The sequence below is a fragment of the Alligator sinensis genome, unplaced genomic scaffold, assembly GCF_000455745.1.
Source record: "Alligator sinensis unplaced genomic scaffold, ASM45574v1 scaffold952_1, whole genome shotgun sequence".
NCBI lineage: Eukaryota > Metazoa > Chordata > Crocodylia > Alligatoridae > Alligator > Alligator sinensis.
In genome coordinates this window covers 300,822-319,068 of record NW_005841999.1, presented here as the reverse complement: position 1 = coordinate 319,068, position 18,247 = coordinate 300,822, and the positions used below count along the sequence as shown (strand labels likewise).

The 18,247-nt window shown below is 39.0% G+C and overlaps 1 protein-coding gene across 6 annotated transcripts in view; it reads left to right on the top strand.

The window, feature by feature from the left end:
- The first annotated feature begins 429 nt into the window (after window positions 1–429).
- Window positions 430–18,247, top strand: part of FUBP1 (far upstream element binding protein 1) — a 31,348-nt gene continuing 13,530 nt past the window's right edge. For 5 of the 6 annotated variants that reach the window (XR_001357859.2, XM_025201599.1, XM_025201598.1 and 2 more), the window contains exons 1-16: window positions 430–580; window positions 1,591–1,653; window positions 2,429–2,467; window positions 3,127–3,166; window positions 3,795–3,844; window positions 3,943–4,014; window positions 4,254–4,311; window positions 10,221–10,383; window positions 10,466–10,564; window positions 10,670–10,771; window positions 11,430–11,532; window positions 11,625–11,725; window positions 12,975–13,116; window positions 14,720–14,880; window positions 16,359–16,513; window positions 16,607–16,686. Coding sequence is in view for 5 of the 6 variants with exons in the window: in XM_025201599.1 (XP_025057384.1) it covers window positions 526–580; window positions 1,591–1,653; window positions 2,429–2,467; window positions 3,127–3,166; window positions 3,795–3,844; window positions 3,943–4,014; window positions 4,254–4,311; window positions 10,221–10,383; window positions 10,466–10,564; window positions 10,670–10,771; window positions 11,430–11,532; window positions 11,625–11,725; window positions 12,975–13,116; window positions 14,720–14,880; window positions 16,359–16,513; window positions 16,607–16,686 (1,483 nt within the window). In the remaining variant the exon portion in view is untranslated. The remainder of the gene's footprint in view (window positions 581–1,590; window positions 1,654–2,428; window positions 2,468–3,126; window positions 3,167–3,794; window positions 3,845–3,942; window positions 4,015–4,253; window positions 4,312–10,220; window positions 10,384–10,465; window positions 10,565–10,669; window positions 10,772–11,429; window positions 11,533–11,624; window positions 11,726–12,974; window positions 13,117–14,719; window positions 14,881–16,358; window positions 16,514–16,606; window positions 16,687–18,247) is intronic. The other variant, XM_025201600.1, reaches the window with a different exon arrangement.

Genomic DNA, 18,247 nt, shown 5'->3' with positions numbered 1-18,247 from the left:
GCGGGGCGGAGCAAGTAGGGGCCTTATTGGCTTTTGTTTTTTATTTGCTCTTGTGTTTTAAATCTGCTGTGGATGCGGGGAGGAGGAAAGCAACGTGATCCAGGGGTGGGGGGCAGACTGGCTTAGCAGCAAGCTCCCTGGGAGAGCCCTCGGTGCCTGGTGTAAGGTGCGGTGTCACGCAGGTTTTGTGCAGTAGTAGATGCAGTACTGCTCTTCTCCACCTTGCGGGTGTAGCACCCTCCTGTTTGCACCACAGACCTTTAAAGGCATTTGTTAAAGTCGTTATTTGCAGGAGGGCTCTCCAAGGTGACCACTTCCGGCTTTTGTTTTCCCGTTCCTCACCTGAGAGGCTTGGGTTTTTTTAAATGCGTTCTTTGAAACCATGAGTAGTTTTAAGCAAAATCAGGACTCGCATTTCTTATATGTTACGGGTAAAATGGGTATCCTCTGTAGTCTGTTGCTACATGACTTTTTTTTCTTTTTATTTAGATTGCAGCAAAAATTGGTGGAGACGCAGGGACCTCAATGAACTCGAACGACTACGGTTATGGAGGACAAAAAAGACCTCTTGAGGATGGAGGTATGTGTCAATACGTGGAATTGTCACCATATAACGTCGCTTTGTTCAGTGCTGCAGCGCTGGATTACAGCTCCTAGGTTAAATTTCCCAGGTTGTACCGTGGTTTGATCACTCTTACAAGTTGCATGTTTTTATTTCAATGGGGATTTTTGTTTAGAAGATAGCATGTGGTGTAGCTGGTCACTTCAAAGTCTGTATAAGCATATTTTACAGCTTAATTTTTTCCAAATTAACTACAGTAACAGAACGGAAATTATGTGGGCAAAATATGTAAAAACAAATTGTCAGCAAGTGCCTGTATCTTGGTGTGTTGTCAAAGTCTTTTGCTTGCTGTATAAGACTGGCAGTAGTTTGCAAATTTTGTTAATGTAGAAGGAGATTGCCTTTCAAACCTACATTGGCTTTAATCTCTAATTTAACGTTGCCTAGGGAGAATTAGTGCAGCAGTTTTTAATTATTTCTGTATAAAGGTATAGGGGACTTGCTTTCCTGAAACATCCAGAAATTTTAAAAACTTCTGTTTGTTAGACTTCAGGAAAGCTTCTGTTTGAAATATTTAACTTGTGAATGTTGATAATATCCTGTTGTAATAAGCTTTTAATTTTTTTGACTTGTCTTTACTGTTACAGTAATGTTTTTACCTGTAATGTTGGGTTTTTGGGTTTTTTTGCTGTCTTTTTTTGTTGTTGATGTTCCTTAGTAAACTAGTAGTGTGAACTTAACAGGGTTTGATTCATAATACACACACACACTCTCTCTCTCGCACACACACAATTCTTACTAAAATGAAAGGAGACATTTTGAATTTGGAAGTGCTGAAATATGTTCTAGGTCTTGTGTATGAGCTCTGACTTTATTCCATTAAGAGGACTGTGACTCGATCTACAGGACTTTGTCCTGTAATAATGTGGGATTTTTCCTATTATAATAGTGAGGTTTTTGATTTTCAGAAATGAGCTAATGATGCTTCAGATGATGTATGTAATGTATTCTTTTTATTTTATGTGTAGATGGCTCTTGGACAAGTCTGAGCAGTACAGCACACTGGGAGGGAATGCCCTCTCCTTTTAAAGGCAGGAATTTTTATTTATTACCTGTGTTTAGTATGTAAACATAAAATAAACTAGTGGATCTTTTTAAACAGGTGACACAAATACATCTTGGATCATGTCTGAGGTGTTGTGCATAATTAATAGTTTCTTCATATGAATTTGAATATGGGGTGGGAAGGAAGCATCTGCATCTTTTCAGATACAGGTTATCTATGCTTTTTTTTTTTTTTTTTTATACACCTTTATTTGTACAGAAAGGTTTAGGACAGTAGTGATGTAGTTGCTTTCGTTTAGCTTTTTTTTTTCTTATTTAAGCCTTTGTTCTCAAACACCTGATATTGGAACAGGAATGTCATACCATAGTTCAGACTGAGATTACCTTGCATTGTTGCATCTTACATTTGATGTTCTATTTAGATTTGTGGTTCTTTTGGTTTTTACTGTAGAAGCATCATTAGCTTGAGCAGTCAGTTATTAGTAACAGAGCAGTTTTAGTTAACTGTCAGTAATTGAGGATACGTTAAAAATCTACAGCGTGTTCTAAAAATTGTCTTTACTAGGCCAGTGAACAGATACATGGTAATGCCAAACTACTTTTCAATTATGCTAACCGAATGCTGAGTTCTCATAAGATTCTTTTTTTTTTATTCAGATGATCTGCTCCCTGAAATTCCAGGGGGGGAAAGAGAGATTAAAATACACTGGAAAATTACAGTTCACACTGAAGGGACAGCCATTAGTTTGAAAAGTTTTTTATTTTAAAAAATGAAAAAATAAAAACATCTTAATTTTACAGATCAACCAGATGCTAAGAAAGTTGCACCTCAGAATGATTGTAAGTGGGTTTTTTTATTATTATTTTGTATGATTAAAGTGTAAACATTTTCAGAGTAACAGTTTGGCATAGTATTCTGATAGATAATGTTTGAACCGGTGAGATCAAGGTGACATGAGAGAGTCTTAGTTTCTTGAATCATTATCTTTCATATGGCTAGGGCAAGCAACAGCAGAGAAGGTGCAGGTTAATTAAAGTTGTATGTTGAGGGTTGATGGCCAGCTAAGTAGATTGCTTCAATCCCTGCATGATATAGATGCAAGTTCAGGACAGGAGTTTGAAGTTGGCTTACTGATAGCACCTCTCTGCATGTGCAGTTCAGTGAGTCCTTGATGCCCCACTTGTTCAGTAAATAGGCACACCTTCCCTGTCCTGTATGAATGCGGTTCAGTGTGGTTCAATATTTACATTGGTTACATTAGTTCCTTGAATAAAAATGAGCGTTATCTAGCAAAATGTGTTGTTCCCTTATAGTCTGCAATAGAGTTGAGTCAGTTAATACTCATTAGCTTTCTACCTTTTTGCAACATTTCTGTAAATCCTAGCTTTGTTGTATATAGCTACAAATAGTTTGCTTATTAGTGGATTGCTTCGGTTTAATTATCAAATGTTTTGCCATTATCTATGACTTAGACTTAAAAACGTGTGTTTCTTTGTAGCTTTTGGAACCCAGATGCCACCAATGCATCAACAGCAAAGGTTGGAGCTATAAACATTTTCTGATTTTGTTTTTTGCTTCGTTTGCTTTTGGGTTTTTAGTGTTTTTGTTTTTAGTCTTGATGTTCTTTTAAGAAACATCTGAAAGTTTTCCCAAGTTAACTGTGTTTGAAAAATGAATAGCTGAGAGCCAAATTTAAGTGCATCGGGTACCATTTTGTTGGCTATTATTTATTTATTTATTTATTTATTTATTTATTTATTGTCATGTGCTACACTTAGAACTGTGTGGGGAGACCAAACTATCAGTATTTTTTTTTCATCTGTAGACTATCCAATAAACAAACAGCCCCCTCATCCCTGCAATCATTGATTTTCATTTTGCTTTGTAGAACTAGATTGTGCTTTTGCCTCCATTTATATTGAAGGGCTTTTAGGTTAAAAGTGACAAACTTCTTAAAGTAAAAATGTGTGCACTGGGCTATCGTTAAAGTTAGGCAGCACTAAGTAGGTTTCTCAAAAGACTTTGTGAGAGAGTTCTGTAAGTGTATCTTCATTGGCAATGGTTTAAAGGTAGTCAGTCTGTCTTGACAGATGAAATAATACTCTGAATTGAAAACCAGTTCAGCATTCTTAGCAAATGTTTTCTGTTGCATTTCATCTTGTTCAGATCTGTAATGACAGAGGAGTACAAGGTTCCAGATGGAATGGTTGGATTCAGTAAGTAACATAAGAATAATAACACTTCAATTGACATCTTAAAAATATTGTTGGAACTAATTATATGCATTTTTTTCTATTACTTTTCTCCTCCAAAGTAATCGGCAGAGGAGGAGAACAGATCTCGCGCATACAGCAAGAATCTGGATGTAAAATACAGATAGCTCCTGGTAATTATTTTCTTTGAGGTTTATTCATTCCAAAGGGGTAGGTTTAAAATATGAGTTGATGCTTTTCGGTTAAATATCTTAGATTAAAGCATATTTTATCCACATGTGAAAAACAGTCCTAAATCTTGTGAGGAAGTGACTGTATTTGAAGTGTTAATACTCAGTCCAGCTGATTTTTATTGATTATTTTTCAGTTCAATAGAATTGTTAATTAAGTTTTTATTTTATAAACATTTTAGATAGTGGTGGCCTGCCTGAAAGATCTTGTATGTTAACTGGAACACCCGAATCTGTCCAGTAAGTAAAATAAACATCTGTTATATTTTAAGGTCTAAACATACAAGTATATTCTGTTAATTCTGTATAGTGATGGGAAAATATAAACATTCAACTGGTTCTGTGTGTTAAGGAAAATATCACTATATGCATTAAAGTAGTTCCTGGTTCGACAATTAGCTCTAGAAGTATAGTTTAACAGGGTCAGGGCATAAATTTCTTAAAACAGAACTACAAATTGAATCTCTCTCAATAGCTGATAATACTTAACTTCAGCAAGGCTTTAGTCTTCCGCAGCATTCTCGCAAGCAAGCTAAGGAAGTACGGGTTGGTTGGATGAATGGACTGTAAGGTTGGATAGAAGACTGGCTCGATCATTGGGCTCAGAGGGTAGTAGTCAGTAGCTTGATGTCTAATATGCAGTTGATATCAAGTGAAGTGTCCCAGGAGTCTGTCCTGTGGCTGGGTTTATTCAGTATTTTCATCAATGATCTGGAAGATGGCCTAAAGTGCACCCTCAGCAAGTTTGCAGATGCCACCAAGTTGTTGGGAGTAGTAGATATGCTAGAGGGTAGGGATAGGATTCAGAGAGACCTCAACGAATTGGAGGATTGGACCAATAAAAATCTCATCAGGATTAAAGGATAAGTGCAGAACAATCCCAGGCACCAGTACAAGCTGGGGACCAATTGGCTAAGCAACAGCTCTGCAGAAAAGGACAATAAACTGAATATGAACCAACAGTGTGCCATTGCTGTGAAGAAGGATACCAGCATACTGGGCTGCATTAGTAGGAGTGTTGCTATCAGATTGAAGAAAGTTATTCTTCCCCTCTGTTCAGACTGGTGAGGCCACATCTGGAGTACTGTGTTCAGTTTCGGGCCCCCTGCTACGGAAAGGATGTAGGCAAATTGGAGAGAGTCCAGTGGAGGGCAGCAAAAATGGTTAGGGGACTGGGGCACATGATTTATGAAGAGAGGCTGAGGGAACTCGGCTTATTTAGTTTGGAGAAGAGAAGATCAAGAGGGGATTTAATAGCAGCCTTCAACTAGCTAAAGCGTGTTTACAAGAAGGATGGTGCTAAACTTTTCGGTGGTGGCAGATGACAGAACAAGGATCATTGGTCTCGAGCTGTAGCAAGGGAAGTTTAAGTTAGATATTAGGAAAAACTTTCCCACTAGGAGGGTAGTAAAACACTGGAACAGGTTACCCAGAGAGACTGTGCATTCTCTATCCTTGGAGGTTTTTAAGACATGGCTTGGATGATCTAGTTGGGGGTGGTCCTGCTTTTGAGCAGGGGGTTGGACTAGATGACAACCTGAGGTTGGTCCCTTTCAACCCTAAGTTTCTATGATTATACAGCTGATCCATCTTCATTTGGTGTTGATCCATCTGTGCACTAGTTTCACAATGAGAACAGTCTATTATGGTGATGGCTGTACATTTGATAGGGGAGAGAGAAGTTAGTATGTGCTGAATACAATAACTTTGTGAAGTCTTGCTCTGTTGTGGGGATTCTGTAGGATTTGGTGATATTTGTAACTAGTTACCTTGGTATTTTTCTTATGCAATTAAAGTAACAGTAAGTGGAGTTTAAGAGTCTATTGTTCGGACTTAGTTTTGTTTATAGTATTCCATCAAGCAAAAAAATTGGAAGAAAGCCCAGTCAAAATTTTTAAAAGGCTGTATTGTGTCCTGTGCCCATCTTGGGCAGCTCAAGAATTGCTTCTTGATGCATGAATTAATTGATCCTTGCTGAACTGACTGAACACTCAAGCTACCTGGACATGAACTTCATGAATTTTTGTACTGAGTTCACAAGAGTTTTAAAATAATTCTGATGGATTTTAATAGTTCTGATACTTGTCTGTGTAAAAAATAAATAGACAATAAATCATGCATTATTTGACCCATTAGCTGAAATTAGATGTAGAGAATAGGGGTGTACCAATAGAGGATTTTGGGGGGAATATCAATAGCTAATATTAAAGGAGGCATATCAGCCGATACTGTTCCAGTTTCTAATATAGCTGCCTCCAGCTGGTAAGTCTGGTGTGATGGAAGGGGAGTGGTGAGGGGGCAGATGAATGCCCCTTGTGGTGAGGGAGAGGGCAGACACTGCCCAGGCAGGGGGTGGAGCCATGGCTTGTAGAGGCAGCTCCCACAGCTGCTTGCACCCCAGGAAGGCATGGTGGGGGATCATGTACCGCCAGATGTGTGGGGTGGGATTTAGCTTCTCGGAGGGGGCTGGGCTCAGAGCGGGTGCCGTCATCACTGAGAGGATGCTGCATCCACCCCAAATTTTGCTGCCGCTCCGCTCCCAGTGCTGCAGCCTCCCGGCGCAGTCCTAGCTCTTCCCAGCGTGTTAGTGGAGGCGGGGCATTGAGCCAAGGCTGTGGCTGGTACCAGGAGCGGAGCAGTGGTGAAATTTGGGGTAGATGCGGAATCCTCCCAGCGCCTGCTCCGAGCCCAGCCCCCACCGAGAAAAGCCCTGTGGGGGCGGCAGCAGCACTGGGAGGGAGGGGATTTGGGGGGGGGCTACAGCAAATGGGGTGGCTGCCGGCCACCCCCCCCCATAGACCCCTCTGTCTGCACCCCTAGTAATAAACTTTCAAAATTAGCATTTTACTAGCATTAACATGAATATTGAAAATTTACAGGCTATCTTTTGGTTTATCTCCAGCTCAGCATAGAGTGGTGAGGGAAAAAGAACTGTGCTTGAGTGTTTCTGCACAGAAGCTAGATGGGAGGGGGGTGGCTACTAAATTTCTGGTTTTAGTTCTTCGTAAGGTTTTGTGTTTTTGTTTTTAAGTGTAAGCTTAATTCTGAGTTTCATTGCTGATTACATACTGGTTAATTCAGATTCTCGTTAGGATTTGTATTTTCACCTTACTTTCATTTTATTTTTATTTTATTTTTCTACCTTGTGGGACTCTCCTTTGTGTTGGTTCTCTCTTGATGCTTTCCTGTGGTGCATATGTAGGCCCTGGAGTTTCAGCTTGCCATAGTTAAACCTGCTTTCTTATCAAACTCAGCTCCTTATCCATTGTCTGCAAGTTATAATACACTTCTGGGAGATAAGTGATATAAAAATAGATGACATAAGAAGGCATGCTGATGTGCATAAGGAAGTGTTTAGTGTCAGATACGTATCCATAAACTACAAACCCAGAGACCCATGGATTTTATAGACAACCAGTGAGAAAAGCTGGTGGCTGATCAGAAGGGTCACGGTGGTGTTGCTCTTAATGGCCGAGAGAACATGGGAAAAACAAGGTTTTTGGGTTTTTGGGTAATATTGTTTATTGGGCCAGCTATAAAGTTTAGCAAGATGTTGGATAAGCTTTTGGGCATACTTTTGCATGTTTGGGAAAGAAGTAGTTAGTTTAAGCCATGGGTATCAAACAGGGTCCATGGGCTAGATCTAGCCTGTGGATCGATGGTAGTCCTGGTACCGCATGCTGCACAGAATACAGGGGTGGTCCAGGATGTGCACTGCATGTGATGCCCTATTGGGCTGGCTGTGTGTGCTGGCTCTGGGACGGTGCTGGAATCAGTGTTCAGAGCCAGTTTAACCCTGCATGCAGCACCTAACATTTGCTGGGCTTGGAGCTTGCTGACATGCAGCATCTGGGACAGTCATGGGGGGCAGTGCATGGGCTGGATGTGGCACTGCACATGGTGGCCAGATCAATTCTCTGTGCTGTCTGCAGCATTGGGTCCAGCCTGTGTTCCACAGGCAGTGCAGGTCCTGTGTCAGCTTTGCACAGTACGCACAGTGAGCCCCAAGGTAGCTTAACCCAGCGAGCCACACAAGTTTGATATCTCTCCCAACCATAAAGTTGGTCCAATAAAAGATGCTACCAAACAGAACTTGCTGATCAGTAGGACTGAGAGTATATAATGCAAGTGAGAAGACATTCAGTAGAACCTTGTACCGAACTAGCCACAGCTAACGTTCACCTCCCCTTCCACTTTAGCTATTCAAGCAGATGATGCTGCCTGCCACCACAATATTCTGGAGCCTGGGTTCATAAGCTTATTTTCAACTATTCTTGATCCAGCTGCTCCAAAAACATGTACGTTTGGAGAAAAGGTCTCCCTCTCTATACCTTTTCAAACACAGCAGCCCCATATTTTTCTTTCCATACTACTAAACCACCAAATATTAGAGGAGTAACTTTGAACATATGGACTTAGGGTCATAGGAAACGGGGCAAAATGGAGAGAGGAAAAGTGGGGTATGCTTAAGGTGTGTTTAGAGGTAACAAAAGAGAAGAAAAGATTTAAAAGAAAAAGGTGGGAGGGTAAAGCTTATGTAGTTGTAAAGATCTTAGGTTGACTTTATTTGGTGAAATTAAATGCTATTTAAAGCATATTTTACAAACATCTATACTTTCTTTAAATAAACTTTGCTCTTGATCTATTTAAAGGTACAGTATAACCTCATAAATCCACAAACCTCCTGATATGGAGGGAGAAGCTTGCATGTGGTGGGTGCTACCACCATCTACCACCCTGTGCCACCACTCTGCATGTGGCTGCTGCTCTGGGACCAGCTGCCACTACTCCCTGATGAAGTGTATTTTTAAAAAGTGCTGGATTTTTGAGAATTTCAGAATTTTGAAAACCAGATTTATGAGGTTATACTGTAATTCAGCTGTTTCTACAGATTGACATTGATAGCCCTCGAACAGGAAAGCATGTATCCATTCTGTATAAACAGTGGTTGGAGCCTTCACTGATACTTGATTCACAAATAACAGATTTGCAGCATGATAGCAGCTTCATTTGCACCTTCACCTGAAGTCTTACTAGTCGCATGGGCCTCTTGCTGCACTTTGTTCTGCTTGTAGTCATCCCTGAAAAGCATCTGAAAGCTTCAGTTTATAATGAAGTAGTAACCTGTTATTCCCAAGTAGGGCAAGTGTTGATTTACTCCAGTTTTCTCTTAATACCTGTTGTTTCCAGTTTAACTGAATTCTTTTCTTGTATATCCATAATTGCTTCTTTTCTCCTCTTCCTCCGTCAACAGTTCACCAGCCTTTTTGTCCTGTTGGCTTTGTAATTGATTTATTCAATTTTATTTACCAGTTCTGATGATGATAGTTTTTACATCTCTAAAAACTACATACTTTTTCTTCTCCACTAAATGAAACCCTTTGTTATCATATTTTTGTTTTTTGGGACAGGAAATGGGTGTTTACTTGCTTGTTCAAACTTTGCATATATTATGGTGAACTTTTAATCCAGAAATTCCTGAAAAGTTGCAGTAACAGTACTGGAAAAAGTAATCCTTCTTGTTTGGTCAAGTGCCCCTTCCTATCCCAGTGTGTTGTTGTATAAGCTAAGATCGAATTCCTTTGTTCCAAATTTTTTAAGGCATTCTAGCGATCTAAGATGCTTAGGAAATGGGTGTTCTCAGTTTCTAAATAAATTCATCCTTAGTGCCTTCCCAGGGAAAAAACCTCCTGGATCCTTCTTTGTTGTCTTGTTATAATTAGTTGGATGAGTGACTATTTTATGTTTATTCTTGATAGTTTGTTGTGGCTGTTAAATTGTATATTGTTTTAATTACATGGTGATGATGGTGTATTAAAAATCTTGGATGAATCTTGGACACTTGAAAGTTCACTTTTTCATGGTGGCTCTTGTGGGTCAATGTCTATGCTATTTTCCCATCCTTCTGAAAATTCTTTAAAAATAAATCTGCCACAATCATATTTCTTTTAGTACTACACTCAGCTTTATGATATCTGATGTAGTGTAACAGAAGGCAGACTGACAAAGTATCTTACAGAATTTGACAAATATACTCTTCTGATATCTATCTGTATGTGTGGACTTAAAAATAAGAAATGGTTTTATGCAGCTTTTTCCAAATGGAACAAGTTGCTATTCATAACAGTAGTGCATGTGTCTCTTCACAGGTCTGCAAAGAGATTACTTGATCAGATAGTTGAAAAGGGAAGACCTGCACCTGGCTTTCATCATGGTGATGGACCTGGAAATGCAGTGCAAGAAATTATGATTCCAGCCAGTAAGGCAGGGTTAGTTATTGGAAAAGGTGGAGAGACAATTAAGCAACTTCAGGTATGTTTTAAACATTTGAGAATTAATATTTCCTGTCAGACTTTGGAATTCTGCAGAAACTTATATTTATGTTGTCAAACAGGAACGAGCAGGAGTCAAAATGGTCATGATTCAAGATGGGCCACAGAACACTGGCGCGGACAAGCCTCTTAGGATAACAGGAGACCCATACAAAGTTCAAGTAAGATTGAAGTGTTCAGGTCTTCCTTTTTAATTTTTTTAATGTGCATCAAAATAATGTTATAGAATCTAAACTATTTTTTTGTTTTGTGGGGTTTCTTTTTAGCAAGCCAAGGAAATGGTGTTGGAGCTAATTCGTGACCAAGGTGGCTTTAGAGAGGTGCGCAACGAATATGGGTCAAGAATAGGAGGAAATGAAGGGATAGACGTAAGCATGGTTGAAATTTGCTCACTGTGTATTTTGAAACTTTTTAATACCAAAAGGTAGTTAATACTAATAATAACTTTTAACTAGTATTTATGGCATGTAAGTTTGACTTGTTCACCACTGAAATGCTGCCATCTCTTAGATGCAGTATTTCAGCAGCCATTTTGGGTTAATAAACACTATAAATCCAGTTACTGCTGGTTGGGTGGGTTTTCTATATTTTCAGGAAGGTGCAGATAATTTTTCCAGTTAAAATGTAGGGTGAAGGGTATAGTTTTACAAGTTGGGAATTGCTCAGCACACACACAGGTGTATGGTAAATCATGATAAATTATGGAAGGGGCCCAGGTACAAATGTAATTTGATGTGACTATTGTAGACCTTTAACAATTTGCTTGGGCATTAACTCGAAGAAAGTGTCTTCTCCTGAGTTTCTGCCATCATTGCAACCTCTGGTGTCTAGAAACTTTAGTTTTTCACACTCTTATGGTTACTGGCTAGATTTGTAACTCCTTTAGATCACAAATGTGACAGAATAACAGACCGAAGTAATAACGTCGATGGCCACAGTTTAGTCTTTTGTTACCCATATGTTATTCTGGATTTTCATAAAAACACTTATCAACATGTTAAAATAGCGTAGTATATTCTGTTTCAGGTTCCAATACCGCGATTTGCTGTAGGTATAGTAATTGGAAGAAATGGAGAGATGATCAAAAAAATACAGAATGATGCTGGTGTTAGGATCCAGTTCAAACCAGGTAAGTAATGTGCATATAAAGGGTAGATCGGTAGCTTTGTTTATCAGTAGAATATGGCTTAAGCTTATCAAAATATAATGTTCTTATTCCAGATGATGGAACAACTCCAGATAGAATAGCCCAAATCACAGGGCCTCCAGACAGATGCCAGCATGCTGCAGAAATTATAACAGATCTCCTTCGCAGTGTTCAGGTAAAGTCCTTGTCAGTATTTGATTCTAGCTGTTTTAGTGTAGTGTTTAATCTTGCAGTGATTACTTCATCATACCCTTTAACCAAGCATTGATTCAGATTCCCACCATTGAATCTGATGTAATCAAGCAGTCTTCACATTTGCTGCCTTGTGGACCTGCTTTATACTTTTTATTTTTCCAGTAAAAATCAATGGTTTTGATCCAGAGCACCTTTAGTGCTTCGGCTGTTAACTGCTACATTTTTAATACACGAGATGTGATCCTGTGCTAATTTTTCTAACTGAGATACTGTAATTAGCGCAGCTTTATCCTTTATGTGCATGCACATGCTTTTCCTCTCACCTTTTTAAATTGTGTGCTCTTACCTAGATGCTACTACTTCACACTAGGGGTGTGCGAAACAGGCCCTATTCAATTTGGACTTGGCCCGAATCAGGGTCAGTGATTTGATTTGTTGATTCAGATCACTGTCTCCAATTCAATTTGGCAGAACCTGAAGATTTGATGCTGATTCAGAGAATCAGTGATTCATATGTAGACACAGCTTTAAATGTTTTTTCCACATACGTCGAGGTACCAGCACAGTGCGATGCTGGGGTGGATGGAACATCCGGGGAGGGGGGAGTTCCATGTGCTCGTCAATGGACCAGAAGTACTTCCGGTCTGCTGTGGGGGGGGGCCACGCAGCACCTCCCCAGCTTTGCGATCGGCCACAGGGGGACCCTGGTTGCCCCTCCCAGACCCAGGAGGTGCAGGGCGAACTTGGAAGTGGACCAGAAGTGCTTCTGGTCCACTTCTGGGTCTGCTGGTGAGCCCTCCATGCTTCTGTGGGATGCTCCATGTGCCCCAGCATCGCAGTGTTCACAAGCCACCTGCTACCTAGAGGTATGTAGAAAAAACATTTAAAGATGCGTCTATGTCCGAATCTTTATGAATCAGTTTGGAGGGTTCTAATTTGGTTCGGAGAGATTAAAGGGTCTTCTGATTCAGAGATTCAGCCACCAAATCAGGCTGAATTGAATCGGGGACCAAAGCTTCTTTATTCTGTTAACTATAGAAAATGCTATTTTGTATATGACAGTTAATTAAAACTTTTCTTTTACTTGTATTAATCTGATGCTCTTTATTTTGTCATAGGCATTATATTCTAGGAAGTTAGCTGCTAGCGCTGCACTGAATGATGTAGTAACTTCTAGTATTGTGTGCTAACATGTGCCTTTCCCTTCCCGCTTCCCTGTCTCCCCTTAGGCTGGTAATCCTGGAGGACCAGGACCAGGTGGTCGTGGAAGGGGTAGAGGCCAAGGCAACTGGAACATGGGGCCTCCTGGTGGATTACAGGAATTCAATTTTATTGTACCCACTGGAAAAACTGGATTAATCATTGGCAAAGGCAATGCATTTTATATATTAACTAGAAATCATTTGTGTTGATAGCTGCATCATAGAGATTTTCAGAGAGCTCTTAGTGAAAATTGCAGTCGTGTCTACTTTAGTTTGTGTGCTCTCATTTTGTCATTGTTGAATAATTTAACATTAATGTTCTTTTTCTTGTAGGAAATAATACTTGTTTCTAGTAACCAGAGAGGTCAATAATCTTGACAATTTCTAAACACGTTTAGCCTTAAGTGCATTTCCCTTAATGGCTGTGAAATAATGTCATGTTGCTCATCTAGTGAATTCTTCCAGTTTGTGCAAATGTAACTTGCGTGCGTTCAATATTGACTTGTTAATTTAGTCTTATCATGCATCCTTAATTTTGCAAAAATGGTTTCCACATTTTTCAGCAAAGATGTAATGTAGTAAATAGTACTAAGATTTTGCTCTCTACAAAAAAGTTACACGTTTCATAGAACATTATGGTTAAATTTAAGCTGCAGCATGCTGTCAAATGAAACTTTTAAAAAAATCCTGGTGTTTCTTCTGGACAGTACAAATTATTAACGTTAATTTCCAGACTTAGTCTGTGTTCTGAAGCTTTCATGTGTCTGAGAACTCTTTACTTAAATGGTTAAAATAACATCAGAGACTACTACAATACTACAAATGAAAGAATCAAGAAATGTATATATACTCCTCTGTCCATTTCTGTCTACGTTGTGTACATGTTGGCCCTTGTAAATAGTTGACTTCAGAGTGACAGAGTTCCACTTGTCATTTTTATTTGTGTATTTTTCACAGCACTTGGATTTTGCTTTTCCATACACCTTGCCAGAAGTCCATCACTAACAGCTGCAAAGCTGAAAACAACAGACACATTCACAGCCTGTTTAATGCTTCAAAATACTGCTGAAGTTCAGGAAAAGCTTATTTTCTAAGTTTTCTGACCTTTTATGCAACTGATAACTAATCAAAAATAACTTTCAGAGAATCACCTTTGAAGTATCATGTTTTCTCTTAAGAAAATATTCAGCTGAGAACCTGTGTTCACTTTTAGGCATTGTTTGCTCTATATCACTTCTGATCTTTATGCAGCCAATAACTAAACTTTTCTCCCTTACTCTTTTTCTGTTGAATACAAACAAAAACACTTACTGGTTTCTAATTTAACTTATAGATATTAATGTGCATGTGTATCTTTACATATGGCTTTACATATCCATTGTTGCTCCTGTTTGATTTTTATGTTAGAGTTTAGTGAGTGTCATGCCTGGACATTACAAAAAACAAGAAACACTTTTGAAGTTCTTCACTGATGTATTTTTCAAGTACAGATATTGCCTTGCACTTCCTTCCTTCTATTTCATTCATTATATTTATTGGTCTCCACTATTAAGAACATGTCAGTTAGACTGAAAGCAAACATTTAAATACTTTTTTTAAAATCACGTGCCAGTACAAAATTTTGTAAGACTAGGTAGCTAGCTCATTAACTCTTGTTCACTCGGGTCTTAACTTTTGTAAATTTTTGACCAACTTGCACCTTAGTTCAGGTGTTTTTGTTTTTTTAATTCAATGCAATGTCTTGCCATGAAAGTTGGATATTTTCATTACAGGAGGTGAAACTATCAAAAGCATAAGCCAGCAGTCTGGTGCTAGAATAGAACTTCAGAGAAATCCACCACCAAATGCAGATCCAAACATGAAAATGTTTACTATCCGTGGGACACCACAGCAGATTGATTATGCTCGGCAACTTATAGAAGAAAAAATTGGAGTGAGTATTCTGAGAAGCATCTTAAATTGCTGTGTAAGGCTGTTAACATCTTGTACCTTGCTAAAATAAAGATAAAGTGAGGGTATACATGAAATTGAACTGAATGGTTGAGTCTGTCTACTAGTTCTTTCCACTTGAGTTCCTTTTTTCAGATGTTAACTAGATTGACAGTAATTTAATTACTGTTAATCATTAGTGTCTGAATGTGAAGTCAGATGTAAACATAATCATGAGCCCTAATTTTCATTCTTGATGATCTGAGTGATGAACTGAATAGGAAAGAGATGGAATTACTCTTCTGGGTCATGGTTGATATAAATTAAGTAGCTTTCACTGTAGCATCCTGTGCTATAATTGTTTTGTGCGTAATGTGGAATTTGACAGCCTTGGAGACCAATCTTGGATAGTTTCAAAACTACTAGATTAATTAGATTAATCCAATGTGTATATATAGTTATAATCTAAGCTTGATGCACTTTCTGTTGGTCTCATTTCTCGCCGACTTTATTTTTAGCCTATTTGTGGGTCTAAATAGGCAAACAATGAGTATGCTTTGATGAATGCCTTATTGTAGAGAATTATACCAAAACACCCCTTGGTTAAGATCTACTATCTATATATCTATAAATTCATTTGAATGCATTGTTCATTTGTGGGAATGTAAAATGATTTTGTTCCCTCCAAAACAAGTATTCTTTCAATTTTTATTTTTTTTTATTCTAGAGTTAGTGGTAATTAGATTGTTGATGAATTATCATGGTTCACTGATCTAAAAACGTGAATGTTTGCTGTTATGTGGCTAAAAAGAGAGCTTGTCTGAATGGGAATTTCAGTATTCTGGCCCTTGAGAACCAGAAGTACTAAGAAGGCATTAGAGGGAGGATCCATGAGAGAATCTAAAGATGTGGATATATGTAATGATCAAATCATTCCCATATGTCACTAATTTTTTGAACTGGTTTACAATTGTGTGAGAAGTACTGTAGGTCTGACACTGAAAGGGAATTTATTGATTAAAAGGTCACAGCAAAAAGAATGCAGTGAGCCAGTATAGTTGTTGCTGCGTGCACAACAGAGTGGCCAGTTGCTGGGCGGGGAGGGAGGTAAAGTGACACAATCTAGGGTTCCAGTTCTTGCCTTGATAATCAATCAGACCCATATTGCAGAACATTTGAACTATGACATCAAACAATTATGCCATGAACTGGTTCAAATGAATACTTGGTTTTCCAGGTATACATTTGAACAGGCAGCTTTAAACTGGTTTAACAGGCTTGTTTGCTTCAGGGTTAAACTACATTTAAACCGCTCTGCATATTACGTGTTTATGCCTTTAGGAATCAATTCCTGAAGGAAAAGCCCAGACCTCTGGACAAAAGCTTTTAGCTCATAGTCTATTGGAATCCAGACTTGTGCTCTCAGTATGTGAAAAGATGGAGGTCATTTTTCTCCCTGCCTGCTTCTTTTCTGTTTTATAGGGTCCAGTAAATCCTTTGGGTCCACCTGTTCCTCATGGGCCCCATGGTGTTGTTCCTGGCCCACATGGACCTCCTGGACCGCCAGGTCCTGGCACTCCTATGGGACCTTATAATCCTGCTCCTTATAATCCAGGACCCCCTGGTCCTGCACCCCAGTAAGCATCATTTTAGTTCCATTTTTAAAGTGGGGGAGGGAGTGGAGTCACCCTCAACTTGAATTTCATTGAGCATGGTACTTTGTCTTACAGTGGTCCACCAGCACCATATGCCCCACAAGGTTGGGGTAATGCCTATCCACACTGGCAGCCACCAAACCCACCAGATCCAGGTAAGAAATGCATTTTTTTTTTATAAAATATTCTTGCTCAGCCATGCACTTGATGCACATATGTGCTGCTTTAAAAGTGTGTTTACATTTTTTTTATTTATACTGCTAAATCTGAAAACTGCTTCTTGATCATTACTTTGAGAAACTGCATATACATAAAATGCATAAAAAATAACTCTTGTTTACTGAAATTCAGTTAAAAGAGCAGGAGTGTCTCCTTGTTACATCTGTGATTTGCTTTCATTCTTCTAAATGGAAAATCTCAAAATTACTTGCATTTAAATGAGAGGTTCAACTTTCTCTACTAAGCTTATCTTGTAAAATTGAGTACAGAAAAGCAGACCACTAGTTCAGAGAGCTGAAGTAGCATGTTTGAGGGTCTCCAACCAAGATTTGGTGATTTATATTGATCCCCAAAGCCTTTTCTATCTAGTCGTACTGGCCATGGTGTTTCACTTGGTGGTTTAACTGTATCTTATTTCTAAGTGGTATTGATCCAGGTGAGGATAATGCTCCTTTGAGTCAAAATCTTGGATTTCTCACCCCCCCGCCCTCCCCCCCCCCCCCCCCCCAAAGGATAGCAATACTTAGAAATCCTGGTTTCTGTTAACTACTTCCATTATGTTATCATTAAGACTATTGTTATTTGATTCTTTTTTTGGTAGGTAATTATTTTTCAAAATCTTTTCCAAAGTCCATCCCCCTTAGTAAAAATCTTTACCTGAGCAACTTTAAGGGTAATTCAAGTGTCCAGTTGGGCAGGATCATAGAAAACAGACCTATAGGGAACCAAGGCATGGCAGAACCTGGGCAAAAATGTTCTGATTCTAACTGCTTACTGTTAGTATAAAAGATTCAGCAGTGGTCCTTTCTAAAGCTGGATAAAAGATTTCAGTCAAAGCTCTTGAGGAAATAAATTATTTTCCCCACTCTGTACTCCACTCAATTTTTTTTTCCAAAAAGCTGTATTTTCTGGGGGGTGTCAAACTTCTGTTGCACTACTAAACATCTGGAAATCATGTTTAGGTTTTGGCTGCAAACTAAAATATTTTGATGCAGGAGTGCTGTTGATGGCGCTTTAGGGGATTTTCAGTACTTCATTGCTGTTCTTCATCTGGGTTTTGGCATGGCAGAAGTTCATGAAGCAAGAGAGATGGCCTGGTCATTGGAGATGCAGTCAGATCATTAACTTGGTTTATGAGAACAGGGCATAAAGCATCCAGTGAGTCAGTGTGACGCATCTATTTAGAATTTTTCAGTTTTAAACAACCAATACTTGAAGTTTTTCACCGTATATGGGTAAAAATCAATTTTCTGATCTCCTCCAGTCCTCGCGCAACGGCTGTGTGCAGACGTTTTTAAAAAAAAAAAAAAGGCAAAAAAAGTGTCTTTAAACTTGGTGTACTCCCATCCTGAGCCCAGCACATGCCCAGAAGAGGCAGTGCGTTAGTTGGACCCGGCTCGTGCAATGTCTGCATAAATCGGGTGCTTTAGTGGTGCTGTTTTGGTGCTCTTACCTAATAGCTGATTAAAACAACTTTAGCTAAAAGTGCCAAATAGT